Below are 27940 nucleotides of genomic sequence, written 5' to 3'. Positions count from 1 at the left end.
CCTGCTCTAGTTTTACTTTGGGTCAAAGCACATCTTATTTTGATTCTAGATAATAATTATTTTTTTGAAAGACGATGATCTAAAAGCTGCCAGTTTTCATTAAACTTTTCCAGGGATTGCCAAGTCCTTTCCTCTCTCTGTGTCCCCAGTGGTGGCTGAGCTGAAATACACAATGACAGCAGAGTTTTGGGTCCAAATGCAGCCCTGCGCCCCTCCACCAGAAAGCACCACCCTTGCTGACCGTGTGACACCAGCCAGAATGATGCTTCTTAGGACTGAGTGAGCCAAAGCTCTGGTGTCCTCCTGCCATGGATGAGTGAGGGTTTCAGAGCCTCCTCTGAGTTTGAGCATGACTCTCGCCAACAGCTGACCCCCCCAGGCACAGCTGCAGTGCCTGCCTTGCTGCCTTGGGACCAGCAGTGCATCCCAGCAGGGTTATTCCTCAGCACAGCGAATCTCCATGAGTCAGTCTGAGCAGGGGTACAGATGAATGGCAGGAGGATAAAGGCTTTATTTATTAAAATAAGAACTATTATTTTTCTTTGTGAGGCAGAAACCCTACAAGGCTGTATGTGATGCAGCACAGGTAACCAAGTCCTAGGGCTGCATCCGATCACACATATCAGTAGCACTGATGAAATACACTGAATATTTTCCTTTGTGGCTCCAAGGGCTCAGGGGTGAAGCGGTCTCCGCTCCACAGCCTTGTCGGACACCACATCCAGGTTGTGCTTCTCCAGGTCCCGGGTGAGGTCTACAAACACCTGCAGTGCATCGCAACAGAAACGACCCCGTTATTGCCAAGGACTGACATTATTTATACTGGTCACAAGCTATTTCTTCTTTTTATACAGGCAGTTTCTAACCTGTAACTTCTGCATCAACTTACCTGTTGCAAAGTGTGCAATGACAAGCTGTACTCCTCTAGCTTGAAATTCTGTTTAGCTGCGGAGAGATGGAGAAGGCATCCTTAAAAACCAAATCTACATAAACAATTTGAAAGTGATCTTACTTAATTGATTGTTTTCTTCTACCTGCTTCAAGCTTGGAGAAAGACTGGGACAGAGGTAGTGCATCCTCCATTGGTATCTTGTAGATGAGCAAAGAAGAAGTCCTGAAAAAGTAATAATAATAATAATAATAATAATAATAATAATAATAATAATTTCATCATTTCAGGACTCAGCACTTGTAGGGGTACTGTACTGCCAGGTAAATTATTGAGCAAGGTCAGTAGGAGCAACAGAGCATCCCAGCACAAGCACGGGCTGGGTGTGCAGCCTGCGGGGTAGTGACCTTTCTTGCTGAGCCGCGTAGGGGAAGAGGTGCAGAATTTCGGCATGGAGAGCATCGCTTTGCCCCACGTCCGTCATTTTGACTTCTAGGTGGTAACTTGTGCCAAACTTACTTCTCAGATCCTCAGGTGAACCGATGTACCTGCAGAGGAGAAAAAGCGGTGCTCAAATCATCATAAACAGCAAATAAAGCAATCACTGGATATGAGCAGCAGATGTACATCCTCTTATTCATCAGCTGTTTATACTGTGCTGCTGAATCATAGAATCATATGATTCTATGTACAACCTCTTATTCATCAGCTGTTTATACTGTGCGCTGAAACAACCCACCTCCTCACAAAACTGTTTGCTACACACTTGGGACATTCCAAACCAACATTTTCTATTGATTGAGAAGAAAAAAAAAAAACCCATAACAAAACCAAACTCCCAAAAAACCCAGACTAAAAATCAGGTGGCGTCCCGGTAATCGATGTGACCCCGGTGCCCACCGTAGCTGCCCCGACACCAGGATGGCCACCCAGTCGCACATCGTCGCTGCCTCCTCCAGGTACTGTGTGCTGAGGACTGCTGCCCGCTCCTTGCTTTTCACGGTGTTCTGAATCACTTTCCTGGGAACAGAGGGATCACAGTTACTTCCCAGGAATAGCCAAAGAAAAATCTCCTGTTTTGTGTCTCCCTCCCAAAAAAACAACTGAGATGACAAAACTATAAAAAAGTGGATGACTATTTGAAAGACTTGAGTTATCTTGCTTGAAGATAACATGTGGATGCCAATGCTACGTTGCAATTTGTCACGTCAGCATCCCTCCAAATTTTACATTTTCAGTGTAAACTGTTGATGAAAAGCTAAAGCAAGAACTAGGGCTGAGTGATGAAAAGGAGGAACAACCTATACTATTTTTCTCATGCTCTGAAGAAACAGGAAATTTTGTCTTTTGCACCAAATGCATGGGTTCAGCTGCAACATACTTATACTTTTTTTTTGTGCACTACTTTTAAGATTACATCTGATGGTTTGCAAGGACTTACTGCTTGCTGAGTAAGGAGTTTAGCGAGTGGTACCCCATCCTCTGTGCATTAGGAAAAAGGGAAAAAACCAGATGTACTCTGCCACCGAGGCAGAAGCTCTTTGCCCAACGGTTACTACAACAGGGAGGGTAAGACCCATCCTGTTAAATCTGTTACACACTTCCCAGTTCCGCTAAAACAGGGCTGCTCACCACGTACGGCGCTGCCCTTTCAGGTCCATGCCCACTGACGGCTCATCCCAAAGCATTACCGTCGGATCTCCCAGGACGCTCAGCGCAAAACACAGCTGAAATGGGAAAGACACCGAGGTCAGGTCAGGTCTGCTTTTACTTTACCTGCAAAACTGGTGTGCTACGTCGTAATCCCTGTGAATCTTTTAGAAGCTGAAGCTCTTGATTCCAAAATGCAGGAGGAACAGGGATTCAAAAAAAACCCCCACCTCAGGTGTTCTCAGGTCACATTTTAATCTCCCAAAATCAGCTTTTCCCAAAACTCCCAAGCCTGCCAAAAATCTGAAAGTGGTTTTCCATCCCATTTACTGGCAGATGCACATGGTGGGGCATGAAGAGGTGATACCCTTGTAAATCAAATTTGTGGTTAGTGTTTATTAAACACACAGTGTGGGAGAGTGGGGGAAGATGAGAGGGGGATCCTGCCAGGCTGGATTCAAAAGCTGTTGATGAAAACAAATCATGCCAGGAACCCACTCTGCTGAAGGTTTTGTGTGCACCACGTTCAAGGAAGAAAGAGCAGGATTTGCTCAAGTAGCAAACGCAAATCTAACACATACCTTTCTGGCTTCTCCAGGAGATATAACCTCCTAGCTGGGGTTTTTAAATGCTTCTGGAGATCCAAGGCCTTTGCTGTGCTGTGGGGAAGGGAAAGGAAAAATACCGAAATGACCATCTCCATCTGCTAACGCTGTGGTCAGGGGTACTGAGGAACCAGAGACTAACATTCTGGTTTCTGCCAATACATACCACCTTGGGTTACTTGGTGATTTTGCTCCTAGCTTGGATGATATGGATTTTTTGCAGAAACTCAAGACAGCAATTGCAGTTAATGAGAAGCGAGTTACTCATGTAACTGGCCATGAATTGGAGCAAGTTCAATTTTTTTCTGAAGCTTTCTAGATAAACTAGAGCTAAAATCTTCATTGTCAAGGGACTGATAACAGTATAAAGTAGATGATCTCATCAGAAGGAGATCTCATTTCTCCAAGGCAGAGAGACATTGAAGGTGCCACTTTAACCGCACTAGCCAGGTTTGTTAGCAGAAAACCCTTCCCCTGTCCTATACCTCTGGAGAGAGGAAGAACGGAAAGCTAAAACCATTTGGCTTTGTACCGGCTGATGATAACAGCTGCATCTTCTTTCCTCACCCCTCTCACGGCAGCGTACACCTCCAGATGCTGGAGCACCGTGAGGTCTGGCCAGAGCGGGTCCTGCTGCGGGCAGCAGCCCAGCCCCCCCGGGCTGCCCTGCCCTGGGGAGGGGGCAGCTGCATCGCAGCCCTTGAGCAGCACCTGCACAAAAACACACGCCTCCGTTGTTGTAGTCTGTTATTCTGGGGTGAGTCAATGAACCCCTTGGAAACAGGGTAATGTTTTCTCCTGTGTTGTGAGGAACGTCATTAGCTCGTGGGAAAGGCAGTCCAGCATCATTGGAGTGATTGTCTCCATCTGCTGCTGCTTCTGCTCACCTGAATCCAGGACAGCGTTTTTACAAAACCAAACAGTATTTACTACCATAAAACTTCGGGTAATAGTACCAACGTGAGACTATCTTTTCCTAGTAATATTTTTCTATTTCAAACATTCAGTCCCAAATCTGTAACAGCAATGGTATTTCCCCTCCCCCCGCACATGTCATTAATCATCCTGTACATAATTAGGTGATGGATTGTTACTGGCCCAACCCTGTTCACATTCGTTTTCAATTTCCTGGTTTTGCAAGGCTGTTTATGAAGAGTGGTTTTGAGGGTTTTTTTTAGATGTCGACATTTCTTACAAGGCTTGTGAAATTCCATGATGAGTTTCAAATGCACACCAAAGATTTTGTGTAGCTCAAACTCTTAAATCTGAAACATTGATTTTGATGAAAACTAGAATGTGCTTTGAGTAAATTAACAATTTCTTCTTACTTCTGTGATATCCAGGGTTGCATATACATAAATTCCCTGACTTAAGGGCTGCATGGCCAGCTTGCCTTATCACATCCTTCATTTATAAAGGCATTAAGAACCCCCAAGTGCTCCAACAGAGTCACCTACCTCCCCAGCAGTCACCATTATGTCTCCAGAAATCATGTTTATAGTTGTGCTTTTTCCTGCTCCATTGGGTCCTAACAGACCTAATACTTCTCCTGGAACAAATACGGAAGAACTGTTAATAACAATTATTGTTAATAAGACGATTTTCCCTGTGTGCTAGGCAATATCTAAAAGTACAGTAGGAGAAAGGGTTGTTTATTGACCATCTCAATAAATTAAAACCATGAACACAGGAGTGCAGGTGCGTTGGGTCTGGTTGCACACAACAAAGTTCACACAAAAATACGGTCTCCAAATGTGACCTTCACGTTAGGTTTTAGTCATTTTAGGGGGCGCAGCAAAATACTTAAACCTTTTTTAACACTAAAAGAGATGTTTTTGACAGCAACTTTCTTCTTTTTCTTAAAGATGGAACTGGCTTTTTTGTCTTCATATTCCTTGCGCAAACTGTTGACAACAATAACCGACTCCTGTGAAGAGATGAAGTGGGAAATAAAGCCTCTCCTCTTGTCCCATGAGACAGCTCATCTGTTCTTACCATTAAGTATGACTCTTCACAGAGAAAATATCTAAATTAAAAATCCAGGAAACAGAGCAACAGGAGAGAAGAAAAAAAACCAACAAAAACCCAACAACAAAACCAAACCAGAATTAGAATAGAAATTTAGTGCCAGCTAAACTCCCTCTGCTGCCAGGGGGACCATGGGCTGGATGGTGAGACATGCACTTGGACGCCAGATCAGTAAATAATAAGTGCATGAGCTAGGAAAGCAGACAGACCCAAAGATGGAGAGTGAAGAAGAAAACAAGCCAGAAGGCTGGTTCCACCTCGTCCTGCTGCAGGGAGGCCATTGCACTCCTCACCCTCTCCCTCTCTGCCTGGACTTCTGGGGAGTCCTCCCCAGGGGGGTCCCTGTTCTGGCAGCCAACCTCTCTCCTCTGCTGTATCCTACGAGTGGAGGAGGAGAGATGGCGTCACGGCGAATCCCTTCCAAAAAGGCTTGGTTTCACAAGTTTGTTCCCTGAGCAGCGCCAATACAGCGCCCCAAACAATTTATTTGAATTCAGGGAGCTGTTCCACAGTGTTTGCTCAAATGTTTATTCAAGGGAAAAAAAAAATAATCCCACTGGCATACACAAGAAAATAAAGGCCAGCTTTAGCTTTTCTTTCATCACTAAGTATTGACTGGTCCCCTGCTCGACACATGCCAATGATCTGTTCAAGGAGAATTAAAATACACGGGGCAAGTTTTCAAAGCTATTTGGGTATTTAACTCCTAGCTGAGTCACATTTGTTAATGTTTGACAATTTAATATTTTTTACAAATCCTCTCCCACATGACTTAGTTGGTCAGTCGTATGCTGCTGGTGACAGACAAGCGGAGAGCACGTAGCAGACAACCCCATTCTGACAAAGCTTTGGGGAAGTCTCCATCCTGCAGAGAACAATAGTAACACATTTGAAAAGGAGTTAAAATGTTGGATTTTGATTTGTAGCTATTAATTTAGCCAGCTGTAGTGAAGTGTCCTGAAACCTCAGCTATGAAACTGAATAAAAAACCCCCAAAACCTAAATGGCATTTATTATTCTCTCTAGGATATTGTAGTTGAACTGACCTTCTATTGCAACACACTGGGTGGGAATTTGCCTCCAGACACATTCAAGGAAACTCCAGTAAGTAAAGTCGGAAACTGTAATGACCCAAAGGAATAAAAAAAAAAATCCCTCCCTTGTTCTCAGTTTCCTCCTCTCCAGACAAACTAGTCAAAAACATGGGCTTTATCCACACTTTGCAAAATGTTGTTAAGCTCGCTCCTCCTCTCCTCCTGCTGTCAGGGGTGAGCCAGGAGGGTCCTGCCTGGCTGAGCCCACCCTGCAGACCAGGATAACTGTGGATCACAAGGCACCCCGGCACCCAGCTGCCCGGGACACACCTGAAGATGGGATCAAGTCTCGTAACTGCTTCTCCGTATCTCATCTCCAAACAGCGCAGGAGGAAAGCAAAAACCACACAATGGATGTAAGGCTAAAAAGCAATAACAAATTAGGTTTGTATGGAGACAAGGTAACAATGTACTCGATTAATTTTAATTGTAAGGGGATGCAGGGACCTATCTCATTTACTTCAGCTATTGAAAAGGTAGTCATATAGGTCCATGGGCGGAAGAAGTTAAATTGATGCTTCACATACATTTCCATCTCATATGCTGATCATTTGCAAAAGCCTTGACTTCATACTGCAGTTTTAGCCCAGATAACCTGCACCCCGACAGACTCTATGAGGTGTCCTACAGGATCAGAGATGACATCTTTCTTTTGGAGAAGTAGCATTAGACTGATCAGTTGATTAATAATATCTCTGCCTCATCCATGAGCTCCACTTAATCCCCCACCATTTTCCACACATACGGTACAGCATCCAGGGGTCACATGAGATATGAGTCCATGATTACTTGGATGTACCTCCCCTGCCAACATTTAACATGAAACTTTGGCCACATAACCCATGCTTTATTTATGGGGAGAGTTACACAAGCCCAGTGCAAGTCCATCTCATTGGAACAGTCACCCTTTCCAAAACAACCATCATCAAATTGCTCCTTACTGCAAAGACAGCTATGAAGATGTGATTCCATGACTCAAGAAGATCAATATTGTGAAAAAATGAAAAACTCTACAAGGAAAAAAATCAGTCAATTAGAAAAATTCCTTAGCACAGTGTGACTCAGTGCGGGATGTAGGGATGCTTACTCAGCTTTTCTTCAGGATGGGATAAAGGAGCTTTGATCTGTGTGTATTTTGGGGGGTTCACATTGCCTCAGAGAGCTGTTGCTTTCTTGGCTACAGCTAATTCAGAGGTGCCTCAAACTGGGCAGGTTAGATCGATCTTTTCCATCACAGCTTCTCTTTTCCCAGTCCTTTCGCCTCCTTCTGTCAGCTCCCTTCATCCCTCCGGGTCTTCCCACTCCACCACCTTCCCCTCCCCTGCTACCCTGGCTGCCAAAATACAGTCATCATAACAGCTTTTTGTAACTAAACAAACCAAAAGCATCCCAACCAAACAAAGGATTAACAAGGCAAATCCTGGTCCCTTCTCTCACTCCACAGCCTGGACCTTTTCTTCTTTTGCCTTTTCTCACTCTGTCTTTTTGACAGTAGGCTCTTTGAGACAGGGAATTTGGAAAGTGTCTCTTCTTTTCCAATTTGCACCATTAGGACCATTATTGAATTTAGTAGGACATGTTTACTTACTGGTATAGAGAAGACCAACCAGCCCAGCAGTGGAAACACAGGAACCAAAGCAGAGAAAGTGAGGTAAAGACACGAGACACCTTCGTGCAGCTCACTGAGCATACAGAAAATGAAATTCACCTGGAATAAGGCAGAAAAAGTATTTCCAACATTAATGCATTGTTGCTAAATCTAGGCTATTTGTCACAGATTTGGGTTATTTTGCTGAATATCAATATATTGGAAATGAAACCTCAAGTGGCAAGATGTGTAAATCAAACACTTCAGAGTGAAGATTCACTTCACTTACCAGAATGAAGATGAAAGACCAAATGTAACGATTACTTCGTCCCGTGCGAAATTTAAAGGCAATTAAATAGAGGAGGAGGACAAGAGATACTCCATAACCAGCAATGCAAATGACCTAGAGAGAGAGACTGATGTCAGCAACAAAGAGGCGGATGTGGATATATGAAAACCTGCCTAGAGCACCCTGTTTCGGTTAAAATATTTAAAGCAAAAAAACTCGCTGCAAAAGGAGGGAGGGGGATTTGTGGCTGCCCGTTTTCCCACATGCAAAGAGCTCACCGGGGACAGCAGGGTGCTGGCCTGCAAGGGGCAGGTGTGGCTGAAGAGCAGCATGACCCCGAACATGAGGCACAAACCAGCGTCCAGAAAAGCGGGACGTCCACCAGCGCCTGCCCGCACCAGTATGCCGAGGGGAAGAGCCCCGCGAGCCGCAGCTGGGCACGAGCCTGGAGCTGCAGAAGCAAATGGGAAAAGGGAGGTGATTCAGCAGAGCCCAAAAGATCGTCCTGCTCCTCCTCCTCCTCCACTACCCTGGCTTCTCTCTTCCCTGGCTGAGCCTTCCTCTCCCTTCCAAGCACTTTCAATTCTTTCTTAGTTTTACTGTTGTTTAAAAACACAGCATTCTTGAAAAGAAAAAAATAATCCTCCTGACCCCAAAAATCTTTATTAACACCCAAATTGTTCTGAGCCCAAGCTGATTCCCTGACACGCAAGGTAGCGCACTGTCGTACAACATTGCACTCATGTGGACGTATTTCTTCTAGCATCCTACCCAGAAATGCCGTCCAGCCCACTGGCACACGAACTGCTATCCAGACACATCGCATTTGCATTCACTTCTTGTATAAGACCACTTTCAGCACACGCTTTTTACCTTGTAATCCTCCATGCTGCTCACTGCAAAGTGAGGAGGCAAACCAGCAGCCAAAAGCAGCATGTAGCCGAGGCAGAAGAAAAAAATATTGCTCTTTACTTCTGGGGTTTGTATCTGCAGGAGAGAAATTCAGAAGCCATCAATAATCAACAGCTGCCCAGGGGAAACCCAGCTACCTTGACGCTCATAGCAAAGTGAGCAATAACACTTATGGTAAATAATTTGTGTTTAAGAACACAAACCAAGACAATTAACAAAAGCATTTAGCATCCTAAAATTTTCAAAAAGCATTGGACTTACTGTAAATTGTTGAGAATAGAGACCATCTTTTTGATGCTGAATGAATGCCGAAGCAAAGTGGGGCTTGCAAGTATTTCTGTTGTATTCCTACCATATTGCCACATAGCATGAGCTTAAATGCCTTATGGCACTGAAACCCTTAAACACTGCAGAAGAAATTCTCATTAAATAGCCCTGGTATTGACGGCTGAGAAACGCACCCAGGAACTGGCCAGCAGTTGGACCACTGACCCTAACCCTTGGAGGCTGCTCATCCAACCCATCCAGTCCTTATCACTTCAGCACGGCTATTTCAATTAATTTTCAAGAAAAGCAGGACGCTCACGTTATAAAAGGGCTTGCTCCAGATGCGGGTACGTGCAGTGGAGTTCAAGAGCCGTAGGAAGGTGTTGCTGAGGATATTCACGAGCACGGGGAAACAGTTGATGGGTTCCGCACTGCACATGACCGTGAACTGGTAGCTCTGGAGGCGTAAGAGCACAAGACGTTACCTTCATGCTCAGGAGAGGTGCGAGGAGGAGCTGACCGCAGCGAAGGGTTTAGAAAAAAGCAATGACAAAGGCAATCAGGCAATTTTATTGGTGGGACTGTGGAGACCTGGACGCGTGCGAACAGCTACCATGAGCGAAGTGATCAATAAAGACAACAATTTCTGGAGAAAAGCTCAGAAGTCCTGCATTAATGTTTTTCTCTAAAGATCGCTGTAAAAAAACATACAGCGGAAAGGAACAAATATAACCCTGATTTCCCACAAGCAGAATTACCAATATTATTTATTACGTCAAATAAATATTCTCCCTCTTGCTGGTGTGTGCATTTTGCTGTGCCTCATTTAAACACACATCAGAAAATCTTGTTGATGTACAAGATGAAAGAAGAGAAAATATCACTCACCCCGTTTTCCAGAGATATTTTTATAGCTCCATTGTGTAGTGGAATGCTTGTGATGTTTTCCTCAAGAGTCATTTCTGGCATTAAGTTTTGAGTCTTCAAAGCAGCAATGAAATCCTCAATTTCTGATCCTGAAATCAAGTCAAGAACAGAAATTAGAATAATTATGGGTTTTTTTCCTTTCAATATAAACAGTTTCTTATAGACAAATTCCCATTTGCAAAGCAGAGGTATGTTAAAAAAAATCATTCAGAATCTCAGCAAACTTATATTATCTACATTTTTTTTTCTATTTTAATTAAACTGGTTAAACACAATGTATGTTTACATAGTTTGTTTATTGCTTTTCTTTTTAAATTTGCCTGGTTCATTACTCTTTTAAATATCAGCTATTCAATCATCACCACTAAAATTGGATTTGCTTTTGCTCAAAAGCGCTTCCCCAAACCACAAATATATAAAGGAATGTACAGAAAGAGTAAGACAAGGTTGGTCTATAAACTCTAAGAGGACTCAAGAGTGGTGCAGAAAGCCAATCAACTTTACGTGTTCTTATTCACCTGTATCATTGAAGATGAGAAGATTTGACGACTTAGTTTGAATTTTCTCATCAGTGGGAAGAAAATATGAGCTAGCTGTGATTTCCCAGCTGCTGTAGATGTCCCACAGTTCAAATAGAATGGAAATCATAAGCATTGGAAGGACAAATATTCCAAGCAGCAGCAATCTAGATGGAAAAACAGACCATTAGTGGGTCCAGGGGAACTCCACTTTTAACTAATTGTGTGATTTATGTTGAGAAAGGCAAGGGGAAATTTAAAACTTAAGTAATTCAGAGTTCTATCAGTAAATTCTAACTGTCCTTATTACTGCAGCTTTTAAACATTTCCCACCTAATTCCTAGCTTCCAAGCATCTCCATCCTTCCCTAGGTCACTCCAGGGAACAATCAAATCCTTTGGAAAGCACCAAACCAGCAGACCAGGCAACAGTTCCCATACTTACATGGACCTGAGAAACTTTCCTTCGTGCTTTAGTTTTAAGAAGCGAACTCTCATCATGGCACACACTTGCTGCCTCCAGAGCGCCATCCCGCTCACTGCCACGCTCCCCCGTTCGGAAAACACCAGGAGGCTCTGGTCCCTCTCCTCGAGTTCTCTCTCTTCTGCATGTTCACCATGAGAAACATCGTTATCCACTAAGAGCGTTCAAAGGATACGTTTCAAGTGCAAACGATCAACAAGGATCTTCTGTCTGAATAGAGGAACACCTATTTTTTAGCCAGAAAACAAACAAGGGCAGAGAAAAAGGGCCATAATTTATCCAGAACATAATTTATATTGGTGAATTCAGACTTGCTGATCCTGGGCTCATATGGCAACACATCCAATATCTTCACTGTTCCTGTGAAATGCCTTCTGACCAGTTTCTCTCTTCCCAACTCCTGGTCTGGGCAGGATACCCTTTCAAAGGCAAATACCCTTCCAACACCAGTCTTAATTCATGTGCTTAAAAGTCTGTTGGAAGTCAAGACTGAATCATCTAGACTTCCTCAAGAAGATATCCTTCCCTAAAGGAATGCTGAATACAACTGCAACTCTTGACCTACCAAAACTCACATTTAACAGAAACTCACCAGATATTCAATTAAAACATATGTATATATGGAACCTTAATTGCGCCACACTTGCAAATGGGGGTCAATGTCTTACCTTCTTGACCAGTGGCTTCCTCGCCCTCCAGCTTCAGGAAAACATCTTCCAGGGTTGTCCTGCTAACCTCAAAATTAACAACCCCTTGCAGAAAACTGCTCTCGAGATGGCTGAACAGATCTGCACAACAGAAACAGCCAGATTCAGCCCAGCGACCAAGGGTAGTGTTGGGCAGAAACTCAGACTGACATGATTAACGTCGTACTTTCCAGCACTCACATCATTAATTTCCATAACTTAAAAGCCACGGCAAAACTATTGTTCTCTTTAGAGGTAAGTAGGAAATTCAGATTTCTTGATTCCCATGGCCCCTGGTGGGAGAAATCTCATCCTGAAACTAGAGAAGACTCGGTGGATTTTAGTTTGCGGATTAGTTGGTGGATTTTCTTTTGTTCATCTGCATTATTAACATTAGTATGTCCATTAGAGACTTTCTTTAAGGCTGATGTTTATGCAGCTCTGAGCTTCCTAATCCCAGGCAGTATGGGCCAGGGAATATTGTTATTCCCTTACAGCAATGTTGTTTTCTGCTTTTCCTGCCACTTGGTTTCCCTTTACAACCCTGGCACAGCGACAGGCTTTTCTTACCTGGGAAACTGTGGGTGTTCTCCAGAGGCAGCACATAACACAGCTCACCCTCCCTCTGTCCTTTGAGCACGGCATCGGGGATGTGCTGTCTGACCAGGGATGATGCCAGCTCAGGGTCACACAGGTCATTTATGCGCATCCTGTTTGTATTAAAAAGCCATTGCTATAGTATTAAATGAGAAAAAAAAATATGCATGCATCATCCAATTAAAATAAAAAGCCAGCAGTCGTTCTTCCAGCCATAGGGAAACCTCCAAAACTGGGCAGCATTTCAGTGGGAATTTTTATAGATGTCTGCAGTGCCCCTGGTTTTGCCATGTATACAAAAAATACTTGAGGTGAAGAATAATGATCCTGGCTAGCACTGCTAAACCAAGAACACAGAAATTAAAGTCCAAGGAAAAACAACTTTACTTTAAAGCTGTTGTACGTCACTCTGGCATCACAGAGTATATGGAAATTGCAATTCATCTTACGCTGGTCCCCTTTTGGCTGCGAAGGGGGTTGCAAATTCACGCTCAGAGCTTTCAGAATTGGGTTCCAAAAAAAAAAAAAAAAAAGGCAGTTTGCTATCCAAAGCAAGACTTTTTGGCAGTCTCAAAAGTTTTCTAAAATGAGTTGTCAAGATTTCTATTACTTTATATAGAAACTCTATAGAGACACAGACTCTACAACAAAATACGTCAACTAGAACCTTTTCACAAAAAGGGCGATGACCAAAAAGAAAAGGATTTACCTTAAGTGATAGCCAATTCCCCATTTTCTCTTCAAGTACAGAGATGAGCCAACACACTGTAAGCTCCCATTTGAGAGAAAAGCTTTCCGATCTAAGGAGGTACGAATACAAAGGATTTAGGGGGGATTTACAGCAGCGCAGTAGACTGACCTCATCCTGCTCCTTCTGAACTCAACAGACATTTTTATAATGAAGTTGAGAGGAGTAAAACCAGGCCAGCGCTGAAGGTTTTTTCTCTTTGAACTGCTGCCTTTCTCCTAAGCACCAAGGTTAATCTTTTAATTATGTATTCTTACAGGCTTGTGGAAAATTTCCTATGCAGCCTGGGAGCAATAAGGAGATAGGAAAGATATTACTTGAAGCAATATCACTAATTTGTGTCGGTTCTGCTAGTGGTACATCCGGAAAATATGCAATTGCTTCATCCTGAAGCAGAGCACGAGCAAGGTCTCGGAAGAGCACATCACTCCAGTTTTAGCCTTTATTCAGCTCAGGTTGTGTGTTGCTCTCAGACAAAATATGTCCAGCAAGCACTGACTGCATCGTGGCAGGACCCGTGCATGGGCTCTGCAATAGGAAACCCTCGTTTTCAAACCACAGCGTGAAAATCTGGGCTCACCAGCATGAGCATCGGCCTCCTCTATGGACTGGGTCACAAAGAGCGTCACACGTCCAGCCCGGCGTTCCTTCAGAAGGGTCCACACGTGGTGCCTGGAGGAGGGATCCAACCCAGCCGTCGGCTTGTCTAAAAGCAGCACCTGCAAAGGTGAACAAGAGCAGACCTCCATGTATCCAAGCTGGCATTGCCATGTTTGCATCATTTCATTTTATACTTTTGATGATGTCACTCTAAGAATAAAATGCGTCCTCAAATATCAGACATTTTTATTGCTCTTTCCCCTATTACAATATTATTACCCTTTTCATTTAAAACACAGTTCTCATTGGCCTAGATTCCTCAGTTCTTCCAGCAGCCAAGTGAATTAGTAGGTCAGCAGACTTGGAGCGCGAGGGGAAAAGTACAAATGTCTGCATGCCAAGTCAAAACGCAAAGCTAAAACAGTGCTAAAACAGTACGCGTTGTGTGTGTGTGTGTAAATATGACCAGTCCCTACCTGGGGAATCCCTAAAATTGCAATTCCAAGAGACAATTTTCTTTTTTGTCCCCCACTCAGAGTATCAGCACGGACGTCCTGAAGGTCGGTGAGGTCCAACATCGCAAGTATTTTCTGCACCTTGGCAATACACAAAAATGAAAGCCAGATTTTCAAAGCACTGGTCACATTTTAATTCGTACATGGCTACACACAGTACAGGAGAGTATAACTTTGAGATTTTAAAATTATCTACTTTAAATGGATTTGCTTAGAGATGAGTACTGCAAATCTGAATTTTAACTCTTACGACATGAGGATAAGAAAGAATTGAAAAAAAACCTCCACTTCTCCCCTAAATTAGGGTTGTTCTCATTTCCACAGAACAAGATGCTGGAGACAATATTTTATAAAGCATGCTCAGACTGTCCAAGATGCCATAAAAGAGAGGTCAGTGACTGACAAGCGCTTGACAGCACAGCACTGACAGTACCAACCTCTTGCTCTACTTTCTTCTGCTGGATCCCCTTGATGTGAGCAAAAGTTCTCAGGTTTTCCTTCACCGTTAACGCTTCAAAATGTAAATTAAATTGGGGGCAAATCCCAACCATTGCCTGAATTCCTTCCATATCCTGTACTTCAGACACTTTGTAGTTGTATATCATTGCAGAACCTGCACACAGGAATGAATGAAACAAGTTTCATACTGTACAGTGTTTTCCAGTTATAAGGGGAAAGCAGACTGCTTGGTGTCCATACCTCTGAAAATAATTTCAGCATTGTGTATGTTCCTCAAATATTTAAAAAAAAAAAAAAAAAAAAAAAGACAAAATAACTTGGTGTTGTCCAAAACTTTAATACCACTCAAAATTATTTCAGAACACTGAATCTCTCCCTTAAGAACTAAAACGTATTTCCTATAGGTATGCAGCTCATGGAAAACATCAGGCCATCCAAATGGAGACATAACCATCTGTGTATGCTTGCACACACGAGCGTATCCACGAGGGATGCGTCAGCCCTGAAGCTCGTGTTGAAGGAGCAGTCTGCACTGCCAATGAGCCAGGCTGAATGACTGAGGGAAAACTTCTTTGTTTTGCACCTTTACTCCCTTACACCTGAAAACACAAACAGCTTCTCCTCTTCAGCATTCAGGTCCATCATCTTACCTGCTGAGGGCTTGGAAAATCCACTGAGCACATTTAAGAGAGCGGTTCTTCCAGATCCACCATGACCAAGTAATGCAGTGATCTGGCCTTCATAAATATTTAAGGACAAACCTAGAAATAGAATAACATTAGGATGGAAGTTTTTGAGACAAGTAGACTTGTCCCCGTAGCTCGCTGCCGAGTGTGACAGAGGAGTGACATTTCATTTGATGCTGAGAGCCAGAAACACAGATCCAAAAACCATGGGTTGCATCTTCAGGAGTTAGGGCTAAACTTAGTAAGGAACACGCAGTCATGTTGCGATTGAATTGAGGGAACCAGTGTGTCAACTTGTATCAATATTTAAAGAACTTTCACTTCTGTTTTCTCAGAGGTTCATAATCTTTTATTTAGTGTGTGGTCCACAGAAAGACAAGAGCCCCTAGCCTCTCCAGTGCTTGAGAGTTCAAGAATTATTGCAAGGCATCCACACTTTGCTATCTCATTTTTTTTTTTTTTTAAAAAAAAGACTTTTGTGTGTGTGTGTGCACGGGTTGTTTGGGTTGATTTTTTTTTTTAACTCAGTATAAACCTTTGAGACCATATTGATATTTTCCCCGTCACTTGGAGTTCTTGTTAAGCAAAGGCATTTAACAGCTATCCCATGACTATGCTATGACTGTGCCAGCTACTTGCATACCTGCGTTTGGCGGATGTGCAAGTGCTTGGAGCACACAGCTCAGCCAGTGACAGCAGACTTGGCTATAGCCAGGGACCAAAAAGTCAAGTTTTGTTTGCCCAAAATAGTTCACATTTTGAAGGGGAGGTTTGAGAGGGGATTTTGAGAGTGGTTCGTGGCTGCAAAACCCACAGCTTTTAAGGAGACTTCTGCTGTTGTAAAAAAAATAGTAATTTTCCTGGAGTGAACAGGAAGATAACAACCTGGTAGAAACTTGCTAGTAATTTACCCCAGCAGAAATAACCATTGCATAATGTATTTTAACAGTGCTGGAGGCAGAATTAAGTACGTCTAGTACATTTCAAAACAGTTCGGGTTCATATCTAGTGAAAAATGAAATTAAAAGAATTACAAAATCTCTCTTACCCCTTAAAGCTTCAATTCTCTTGTCCTTCTTCATGTATATTTTTTTAATATTGTTTAGCCTAAAGGAAAGGTAAGCAAGCCATTACTATTTAATCTCACTATTTTGGCATGGTTCCTCTGCCTCGAAGTAATCTTTGAAAACTATTGGAAGAATATTTCTCAACCTCCTCCTCACACTGGTCCTGCTCATTACCGTTGAGGGTTGTGGTAATTCCATCTGAAGGAATTGCTTTATATAATTAATTTCTTGTACACTTAAAAGCAGAATTAACTGATGTACTTTTAGAAAAGATGTTTAAAAGGTTTCAAAGTCAAACTCAATGAACACCTAGTGAATGAAATGGGAGGCCCTAGGGAATGAGTAACAGGTATAATTAAAAGCAATGGCCTGGCTATTATTTTAGTAGATTTATATTTGCTTTCTAGTAATAAGCAATGGGCAGCAACAGCAGTGGGCCAAACTAGCCCAGTAAGGATGTAAATAACAGTATCTTATGCAGCACACTCCACCAGTAGTGTTCTTAAAGACGATGGTGAAGGGAACCAGGCTCCCTGCTGCTGCTCTGCAAAGAGGAAATTGCGGGGCAGCAAGTCGGTCCCTGGCTCAGAGGAGATGGCACGTCCCATAAATGTTCAAATCCAGCTCTGGAGCAGAATGAAACACTGAATAACTCCTTCCTTTCACGTATTTGCCATTAACCTTATCTGTACGTGTTAGATGGCTCAGTCTAGCATTCACCAGTGCAGTATGGCTATACTCTCTAGAGTCAAATATAACTTGCAGCGTTGTATTTTTCATGCCTACAAGAGTCTTTACCTGATTGCTTCCTTCCCATCGAAGCCCAGAGGCATCGGCTCAGTGTTATTGCTGAAGACAGGATCATGGCTGCTCTCGCTGCCAGCTCGCACCCCTGCATACCCGCTCCTGGGCTTGAACCAGTACGATGGTCTCAGGAAGCACAAAGGTGGATGTGGTACCCCGTATTTGCCTAATTCAGAAACAAAGAAGGTGAAATATTAACCAAAGACTGCTACGCATCAGCTCAACTTTGACATATGTCATGTCCAGCCACCACTTCATCTACAGCTGCAGAATACAGCCTTTCCGCAACATGTAAGGATTGGTAATTTATGCAAAGCTGTCCACTCGTCCGTATCTGTAAATGCAGGTGGGCAACAGTCACAGCAGAGACCTTATTGTCCACCTCTTTGGCCCAGAAGGTATAGGAAAACCAGGACAAGTCCTACAATGCCCTTTTAAACCCAGTGGTTAGGGCTGCTGAAGTAGAGGTAAGGCGTCTCAGTGTCTAGCTGCAGGATTTAACGTTCCTTTTGGACCCTGTTTTTGAGGCAGGGCCAAATTAGGTAGCTACATACACCCAGCTTCTGGGAAAATAGGATTCTTCCCAACCATTTTTTTCCTGAGCAATACAGCAAATCCAGGTTTCATCCCCTCACGTAACGTGGCAAGGCTCATTGCTGTCAAGATGCCATTCCACAACCTGACCAGCTCACTACCAGGACACCTTTTTTGTTGCTCCATGTAGATGACAGCTTTCTCAGCTCTATCCCACCACTCCTTTGGCACCTCTTCCCCTTACGAGGGAAGAGGATTACAGAAGAAAAATGTAAGGAAATTTGTGCTCTTTCCCTCACATTTCTACTTACCAGGCAAAACCTTATCAAAGTAGATGGCCAACAGCAAATACAAGACACTGTCAAGGGTCAGTATGACGTATAGGTTAAAGAAAGGGTAGGATTCTGGTGTAAAGGCTGGTTCATATTTTTCTAAGTTTACCATCTAGGGGGGGAAAAAAGCATAAATCAGCTGCAACATTTCCTTTAGCCAGAAATACTTCGTGCAAGCCACTGCTGTGTCATCATGACCATCTTCACCAGAAACCCATGCCCACTCGTGATCAACAGGGCATGGGCAACACTTTATTATGACCACAAGTATCAGAAGTGCTTTAGTAAGCTGAATGCAAGATTGTGCAGAAGTTACTACACCAGAAGAGTGATTTGCAACAGTATTTGCTGGGGCAGCACTTCAAGACCTCACGGTTCTTGCAGACCTTGGTACCCACCAGACACATCCTACTGCTGCAATAATTTTCCAGAGACTGAAATTTATTGTATATACAAAGCTGGTAAAATTTATGATGCAGTGGAGAGTCTAACCGTATTTGTTACGAAGTAGCACGTACTTTTTGGAGTAAAGTTTTCTTTTTACGAGGAGGGCAGAGGGGCATGATTGGATTGTTACGGCAATGCAAACTATGTGCGGCAGCTACTGTTATCTGGCAGAAGTCTGCAGCATGTTTACTGAGGGTTGAACTTTAATGATGTGCTGGCTTTATTTTGAACATACCTTTGAGATGCCAGCTGAAAAGGCAAAAGGACTGAAGAGATTAAAAATCCATTCTGAAGACGGTGGTAGTTTTTTATAGAACGTAAAAATGCCCAGCAATCCAAAGATGACATGAAGGACAAATCCCAGGAAACTGGCAAACTTTGGCTGCTTTAACAATGAGCTGAGCGTGAGAGAGAAGTGAATCTGCAGTGGAGAAAACTAGTAGTAAGCAGGATGCATTTCTGCTGGCGATTAAAAAAACCACCACGAAAATCCAAGGAACAAAATTAGAGACCCAGCTGAGTTCCAGTTGTCCCCTAAAGATGCACATGGTGCATTACAAGGCTTACGTCATTTAGCAGATAGCTCTGATGTAAGGGCAGACAGATCAGACCCTTCTCAGCCTCCTGAGAAGCCTGGATGCAAGGAGGAAGCCCTGGCACCACCGCATCAGCTTTCCCATTAATGCTGATGTTAGCACCTCTTTACTCTGATTTCACGTTCCGATCTCCCAAAATGTAAGAGGAGCGATATATTAGGCTACAAATTATAACAATCAATCCCAGTAGTGGAGAAGTTTTTGTTACTCTCTCATATAATGCCCAGCCCTACGGTGCTCTGTAGTCTTTGAGCTTTAGATGTTTTGATTAGGAAATGGACAAAGTCGTGCGTCATTTAAGAACAAAAAAGCAGACTTACAGATGCTATGCCGTAAATGAAATAAAAAAAAAAATATTTCAAAAAAGTTGTGATCATGGATGACTCCTCTAATCGTGATCAGTGTCAGCAGACTTGTGGTTATTGAAATGTAAACGGTGTACAGCAAACTCCAGGATAACCTACAAATGAAGGCACAGTTATTTTGCACACATTCCTGTACATGACAGCACACACCATTGCAGGACCAGTACAAGACACGCTCTTTCTCATTCAAATACTTCATAATTCCCAAATACAATTCCATTTACTGTTTCCAGACTGGAAAAGTACAAATATCACTGTCTTGCACCTGCCCAGATCTCTGCAGATGCAACGATGCCAGCAAAGAGCCACAGGGCATCTAAGCCCAGGCTCTGCAGCCACTTATTCTTATGCTTTTCCTAATAATGCTTTTCCTAATAATGCTTATTCTTATGCTTTTCCTAATAATGCTTTTCCTAATAATGCTTTTCCTAATAATGCTTATTCTTATGCTTTTCCTAATAATGCTTTTCCTAATAATGCTTTTCCTAATAATGCTTTTCCTAATAATGCTTTTCCTAATAATGCTTTTCCTAATAATGCTTATTCTTATGCTTTTCCTAATAATGCTTTTCCTAATAATGCTTTTCCTAATAATGCTTATTCTTATGCTTTTCCTAATAATGCTTTTCCTAATAATACTTATTCTTATGCTTTTCCTAATACGCATGCTCAGAAGGCTTTGGAGGCCTGTTTTGATAGACCCTGCGTCCCCCTGTGCTTCATAATTTGCAGTTCTCTCCAAAATCAGTTATTTCTTCACTTTTTGTGTTTTCCCTCTGTGTGTATCCACCCATTTCCTGGAGGCAAGCAACACCTCAACACCAAGAACCTTGCAACATGAAGAGTGTTCTTCCTCTTCTTTTGGGGAAATGAAAAATCCTGCATCAGAGCAATGTGCTTGGAAACTGATGTCCTCCAGCAAATGATGCGTTACAGATAAAAGCAGCAAAGATTTTGCTTCACTAAGATGCAAAATGTAGCTTCGGGGAGCCCAGATGTATGGTTAGGCAATTGCAAATGATGCTGCTGGGGTCTGGGGAAACTACTGCTTTTGAGCTGAGCAGTGGTAGCAGACCCACATCTATCCTGCAAGCTAGTATACATCTTATATACATAATATAATTCCTGTAATTACACAGTTTATTTCTACGACGCTTACCAGAATGCGAGATCTTGCAAACCCATTGCTCTCATTAATACCTTGAGCTGCTTTTTCTCTCTTCTAACTTTCACTGATAAAAAGTACATATATGGGTAGAAGGACAATATAACGTACATAAAGAATGAAATATAATCCAGTTTATACACAGGTTTGATCAAGGGTGATTTCAGACGAATGCCACTAATTGAATTCATCTCTTCCCAGACAGAATGGTTGGTTTTCACCTAAAGAAAAGAAATTAGCCATTCATTTGATTTTCTATAATGAAACCGCCAACATCAAAACAAACAGATTTTTATAAGCATTAAAATTATTAGCTTGTCAATAACAATGTTACGTTTATAAGCGGCAAATAACCTCAATATTTAGCATCTTTTTGTATTCCCTTGTAATAAACACTAACACTGCCTTGAGCCATGAGAATGATCATAGAACCATAGACTGGTTTGGGTTGGAAGGGACCTCCCAGCCCATCCAGTCCCACCCCTGCCATGGGCAGGGACACCCTCCACCAGCCCAGGTTGCCCAAAGCCCCATCCAACCTGGCCTTGAACACTGCCAGGGAGCCAGGGGCAGCCACAGCTTCTCTGGGCAACCTGTGCCAGGGCCTCACCACCCTCACAGGGAAGGATTTCTTCCTAATATCTCATCTCCATCTCCCCTCCTTCAGCTTCAGGCCATTCCCCCTTGGCCTGTCACTCCCTGCCCTTGTCACCAGTCTCTCTCCAGCTTTCCTGGAGCCCCTGCAGGGACTGGAAGGGGCTCTAAGGTCTCCCCGGAGCCTTCTCTTCTCCAGGCTGAATGATCTATCATTCTTTTAACTTTCAAATTACACTATGTATTTAAAAAGTTAATGATCACAGAAAATGAACTGCTTTGTTTGGCGTCTTTCTGTTGGTTGGTTGTTTCTTTTAAGTTTACAGATAACTCTAGAAAGAACAGAAAACATTTTTTTCCATCATGAGCGTACTTACTTCTATGACTGCTGCATCAATGCTGGCCTGCACTGATAGGAAACCCCCATACCAGTACAAAGGGACTACACAGTCACTTGAAAAATTGGAGCAGGTATCTGTGAGAAAGAAAAAAAAAAAAAAAAAATAAAGAACAGAATAATTTGATCTAATATTTCCATATATATGTGCAAATACATGCTTATGTATGCGTGAGGGGTTGAAAACTTATTTGATTTGAGAGAGGAAATCAAGATTCAGTTTTACTCAGCCTTTTTCCTGGACCAGCCATTTTTCTCCAAGAATAACGTAGCACTGGGAGTGGGTGGCTTTAGCTCCATGGGCCACCTGATGTGGCATCAGCCCTGTCTTTACGGCGCAGAAGAACCGGCCACGCTCAGCTCTCCTATTTCGGCAGAAGCCCAAGCTCAGAGTACAGAGTTCAGCGACCGTAAACGTGCCCAACGCTGAGGGCAGGAGAGGAGCACCTCTAGGAAATCCAGAGCACACCAGAGCTGGGGTCATGTCTGTGAAGAGCTATTCACTTGTGTAGACAGAATAAATAGCCTCTCCATCATTGCCACTTTCAAGACCTGTTCTTAGCAAAATAACTTTTTTTTGGCCTATCAGCTGATGAACTCACTTTTTGTTTCAGATAACTTTTAGTTAGTAACTAGGGGTGCATTTGGCCAAATAAGATGTGGACAAATGTACGTGCAGATTTAGATTTTAATGTATTAAATACATGTCCATGCACTATGTTAGAAGTACCTTAGTGGACACATGATGCTCATTTTCAGGACATAAGACATAGAAGGGACAAGAACAAAGACAACAAGAACTGTGGATAACGTGTGTGTTCTTAACTTTTTTTCTCTGACATTTGTTTCCTTTAAAGGGAACAAAACCTCAAATTCTAACTAATATCTTTCTTGAAGCATTTAACATATACAGCCTTGAGCCCTTCTGAGTGCCATGGCAGCACAGAGATCCATATAAGCATTTTTTTAAATGTTAAATCAAGTTCTCTGGTTTCATTTATTCTGTTACCAATGTGTTCAAAGGCATCGCTTGAAGACACAACACTATAGCTTTGAAATCTGAGATGGTAGGAGAAGTCATCTTTAAAAACAACACCAATAATGCCTTCCTCCAAAATTCCTCGTTTCCAGTTTTTCCTCATTTTCCACCTCTTCTATCATTATATCTGTCATTAAAAAAAAAAAAAAAAAAAAGGGAAAAAAAAAGAATAAAACCACGACAGCTGAAACTTTGATTAAGTCATGCAACAACATGAAAATGTGCACCAGCCACACTTTGTACCCTCAAAAATTGTATTGTCCAAATCCCTTTCTCCCCCTACCACAATGAAGACCAAGGTGCCCACAGTGTCAGGGTGGGTTCGGGCACTGCAGCTACAAGGATTTAAGAGCAATGTTACCCTTCACTGAAGAATCCAAAGCCACTTTGCTCATTATTTCCCTGCTGGTGTTTGTTACAGGTGTGTACACAAGTGTATATCCCATAGGGTTAAAGGCAGGATCATCTCATCGTCCAAGGAAGTCGTAAGGGATTTCTTGTCGCAGGTAGTGGGATATTATACTTGACGATATTTGTATTATCAAGAGAAAAAACACCGACATAATCCATTCCTAGATGAAAGGAAGGACATGTAAAGGTCAGTGGCAGCACCGTGACTTGGAGGTTGGCTGGTATGGAAAGTGTCTTCAAGGACCCTTCTCATGCAGCGCTGATCTGGCTGCATGGTCCAGCTCCTCTGGCCATGAATGCCTTCTTCCTGCAAATGAGAAAGATCTATTTCACAGGTGTAATCGTTTTAAAATACGAGGAACGTTCCAAGTGAAAAACATGTTTTCTTAGCACTGAAGCCAACAAGGTCTGCTGATAATTTTGCACTCGTAATCATGAATTGGACATCGTGTTCTTCTAGACAGTACAGAAATGGGATTAACAACCAAAAGCAACACGCCAGCTTTGTAACAAGCCTCGTTATGCCGTGGTATTGTAGTGTCACGGGAAGAAGTGTAACTGCTGACATTTTCCAGAGGACCACGTTGCCAGCTGAGGCTTCTCATGTATCACCTGGCATAAAAACAATGCAACATAAAAATCCTTCTTAGTGGAAATCCTAACTTCCCTTTGGAAGAACAGATACTCACCTGAAAACTTTCTGTCTTCATCCTCCGCATCAGAAGAATATTTTTCCATAAGAGAGCACGGGTTTGCTGAACTATTTTTGAGGCTTTCTTGAATATCCTCTGCATTTTCCCCAGCTAGGATGAGAAGGAAAATAATATCATTTAGAAAAAAAGAGACCACTGGAAGTGAATATATTTACTTGTGTAAACGCCACTTCAGAGGAAGCCGATAACATGCCAAAGGTTAAGAGCTTTTGTCCATTTTACAGTTTGGACAACCAAGGAGAAGTTCGAAGGAAACAGTCCAAGATCACACAAGGGAACAGAGGTGGGTTGCACCCTTCCACGTGCACAGATTCGTCCTTCTTCATCCCAAAGAGGCTTTGTAGAAAGAGGCATTCAACTGGCTATAGTTTGATTCTTCATCTACATAAAATTGACAACAGCCTGTCCTGTACTAAAAATACGAGAGGATTGAATGGCATATAGAAAAAAAGAAGATATAAAGTTTAATTTTCTTTTTTTATGCAGCTATTAAAAATACTTAAAACATACAGCAGCAGCGTTGCCAAGCCCAGCTCCTGGGTGCGGTAGCTCTAGTTTACGTTGCACATACAGCTCACCCTCAGATCCGGCATTTCTCGCAGTGAATTTATGTCTTGCCTTACACTTGCGATTCACTGGCAAACCACTGCTCACCTGCTCCAGATATTGTAACTAGACCCTAAAACATCCCCATGACATACATGCATTCTCCTCACATCATCTACAGGGGGAAGGCAGCTGCCACCCAGGAGGCCACGTTAGAAACATTGGTTGGATGCTAAAAGTAGCCTAAAATAGATGCTGCCACTGCCTCCCTTAAACAGGCTGGTAAGAGGCCAATTTGTCATGTTTTCACCCAAATGTTAATATAATGAATTATAATGCTAGCACAGCTGGGGCAGGGCAGCATTAAAACTCCAATGTGTTTCTTTATATCCTCCTAATTACTGACCAGGGAGTATTTATTAGGGGATATTTTTATGGGGAATATTTATTTCAGCTCCAACTTTGATCACGTGGCCAAGCAGCAAATGTCCTGTGCAAGAACAGCAGCAATTTCAGAGTGGCTGGTTTCATGACCTTCCCAGAAGGAGAGGAGGGAACCTCAGAATGTGTTTTTGTATTTTAATCCTTTAAAATGGCTGAAACCAAAAATCAAAGCAACCTCAAACGCATTGCGCTCTTTTCCCCTTGGACATCATTTCTGATTTCATGGATTGGGCAGCTGGAGTTAATAAAGGGTTCTACTACTCTGTTCCGTTCATTGTTTGTTTTTGGAAGAATTAAATATTTGCGTACTCCAGGGGTGATGGATCCAGAATCCCTGTTTACAAGGGTTATCTCCCCAGTGCTCTGCTTTCCCTGCCTGGAGCTTTCTCCTGTGCTTCCCCATTGCAGCCTACCTGAAGGTTAAAGGCAATTAGGAAGGGATTTCGAGGAAGTGCTACTTTTTTTTTGCCCAGGTCTGGATTTCAGTCATTGTGAACTGAAAGCAACAGCCCAGCCTGGGATGTTGGGGGAGTAAAGAAAAGGTTCACGCTGGAGTCTTTGGATGACATGGAAAACGTGATGGTCTTGCAAAAACTGCACTGAATTTCTACAGACATAACAGACACTTCATTAAAAAAAAAAAAGATGGAGCTAATCTAAGGCTTTTTAAAACACTCCAATTAATTTTCTATTGGTTCTAATCTTACTTTTGCCTTTGGAGCAAGAAGCAAATGCCCCTGGAAGCTGAAACGTGAAGTCAGAAAGTCAAACGAATGATGCTGCCTACAAACACTGCATGAACTTCATCAGGAAAAATTTAAATTTAAATTAGATATCAAAAGACACAAAACATAAGCAGGAGGGATGCCTCTACAAGATTTGAGATTCAAACCTGCAGATTCAGAAGACAAACCCAAACATCAGAAATGTATTTGGAGGCAACAGTGTTTGAGAAGCCTTAAAGCAGTAAGAGCATCACTTGTAAAACTGAGTGTCTCCGGAAGCGTTTCCCTTCCAAGGGCTCAGTAAATGCATTCAATCTTCTTGCTCTCCAGGAACACACTCCTCAGGAATTGCAACAACTTTTACTGGGATCCTGTGTGCAGTTCTGCTGTACCAAAGGCTGTCCCGGGAAGGCATGTCCCATACAACGGCTTCATTTATTTACTGTCTCAGGGATTTCCTATTTGGCACCTCCTCAGACTTCCCCCCCTCCCCCCCTAATAAAAACTTAACAGAGGATATTGTGTCTAACTCCTAAAAGCAAGTTGTTCTTCAGGAGCACCGGCAGGAACCTCTCGATGCTGGCTATGAAGAAAGCAGTGTGCGATGCATCTCGTGCTTCCCAGAGGAGCCGTCGGCTTTCCGAGAGCCAAAGATTAATCCCTGCACATGGGGAGTGCAAAGGTGAACGCGCTCTCTCTGTACCCTCCTGTGTGCCAGTTATTGCAGATGCAAAACACCTGCATCTGGCCCCTACACAGCCCTGTCTTTACCTCCTGATAAATACGGGACAGATTTGTACCGACTCTACTCTTTAACACACAATTTTTGAAACAGGCTTTTTTTTTTTTTCCTAATCTCAAAAAACCACAAAAACCTCTAAGCCTGCCCTGTATCAAATTTCAACACTAATTCATACAGAGAAGTGAAATTTGGGGGTCTGCGTTTTTAGAAGCCTTTATTGGTGATAGCAAGGCTGGAGGAGATGGAGTGAAGCGAGGGAGCGTTAGCTGGGATGACCCAGCACTCGACCTGCAGCTCTTCGCCTACAGCCCAAGTACCTCAGCGGTGAGAATCAAAATCCATGCACACCCAGAAAAGTAGAATATTTTTTTTCTCCTTTGCCTCTTAAACATCTTGATGTAAAGCTCAACGTTTGTCAGCGAACGCAGCTGGAAAGTACAGCTCTTATGCATTCAGAATAACACTGTATTAAAACAATAAGGAAAAAATTAATCAGCAAACACAACCTCTGCATGAAAATGCCCTGGGTATAATTTTTCTCTTAGCAAAAGAGAAATATGAAACTCCTTACCTGATAATGTGTTTTCCATTAGAAATACGTCTCCTACAGCTCTGAGATGTCTGGACTCCTCGTCTCTTTGTAGTCCTGGAGCGGGTTCAACGCCGTAGCACAGCCCAACGGCCGTGCCCCTCTCCAGCCTGATGTCAGAGTCCGGTCCCAGAGGTGCGAACGCTCTCAACGCTTCTGGAGCGATGACCCAACCAGTGAGCAATACCTACAACCAGCTGGCCTAGAGCTTGCAGATATCAAGACTACATTTTGCAGTATTTAATACGACACGTGCATTGTGCGCAATATAACAGCGTGTTTCTACCAGGCGTACAAGTCCTGGGGATCGTCGCAAGAGGAGAGCTGCGTGCCCTGAGACAGGGCGAATGCGAGCTCCTGAGCGGTGGCAAAGCACCTTCGCCCCTGCCTGAACTTCTCCGGAGGGAAAACTTCACCGCCTTCTCCCCACCTTGCTCAGAGTCTGAGTCAGCAAGCGCTCCTTCCTCTGCAGATGCAAATCCTGCATCCAAGGACCAACTGGATTTTTATTTCTTGTTTCTCTTTTCCCCTTTGTTTTTAATAATTTCTTTTTTTTTTAGTTTCTACTCCTTTTAATTGCTTTTCCAGCAGCTGCTACACAGCTGGGTTTTTTAAAAAAAAGTTTTCCAATGGATCTGCGTTCAAAACAGGGAGGTGACGAAATCATATAAGCCAGGAAATCCAAATGAGTTGGAAGGGTGTACAGCCACACGACAATTCAAGTAGTTGTTAAAGGAATTTGGCTGTCCTGGAACTTCAACAACTCAAAGACTTTGCATCTGATTTGCAGAGCTGACTAAAACCACAAAAGCCGTCTGGTTGTTGCTCAACAAAAGGCCGCAGCTCTTCTGCAGCTGCCGATTTACTCATTGGCAAGGAATGAGCTCAT

The 27940-nt window shown here is 42.8% G+C and overlaps 1 protein-coding gene across 1 annotated transcript; it reads right to left on the bottom strand.

The window, feature by feature from the left end:
• Nucleotides 1-500: 500 nt before the first annotated feature.
• On the bottom strand, nucleotides 501-27538 carry LOC129214827 (ATP-binding cassette sub-family A member 9-like). The gene is given in 44 exon segments (XM_054847070.1): nucleotides 501-764; nucleotides 890-945; nucleotides 1035-1114; nucleotides 1297-1437; nucleotides 1790-1909; nucleotides 2522-2616; nucleotides 3121-3141; nucleotides 3144-3198; nucleotides 3677-3855; nucleotides 4602-4693; nucleotides 4954-5071; nucleotides 5430-5550; nucleotides 6537-6628; nucleotides 7208-7276; nucleotides 7855-7974; nucleotides 8144-8257; nucleotides 8422-8496; nucleotides 8499-8594; nucleotides 9017-9130; nucleotides 9642-9779; nucleotides 10211-10338; nucleotides 10768-10934; nucleotides 11212-11371; nucleotides 11919-12038; nucleotides 12507-12646; nucleotides 13243-13333; nucleotides 13862-14000; nucleotides 14358-14477; nucleotides 14834-15009; nucleotides 15506-15616; nucleotides 16590-16648; nucleotides 17407-17578; nucleotides 18258-18390; nucleotides 18961-19146; nucleotides 19642-19674; nucleotides 19676-19781; nucleotides 20846-21072; nucleotides 21823-21920; nucleotides 22852-22967; nucleotides 22969-23008; nucleotides 23243-23453; nucleotides 23982-24094; nucleotides 27034-27238; nucleotides 27482-27538. Coding segments are annotated over 44 exon segments (5094 nt in total). The 3' UTR covers nucleotides 501-674.
• Between the last annotated feature and the right edge of the window lie 402 nt (nucleotides 27539-27940).

This window comes from Grus americana, chromosome 18 (assembly GCF_028858705.1).
Source record: "Grus americana isolate bGruAme1 chromosome 18, bGruAme1.mat, whole genome shotgun sequence".
Classification (NCBI taxonomy): Eukaryota; Metazoa; Chordata; class Aves; order Gruiformes; family Gruidae; genus Grus; species Grus americana.
Note: the sequence above shows the minus strand (reverse complement) of the source record. Positions and strands in the feature narration are given on the sequence as shown.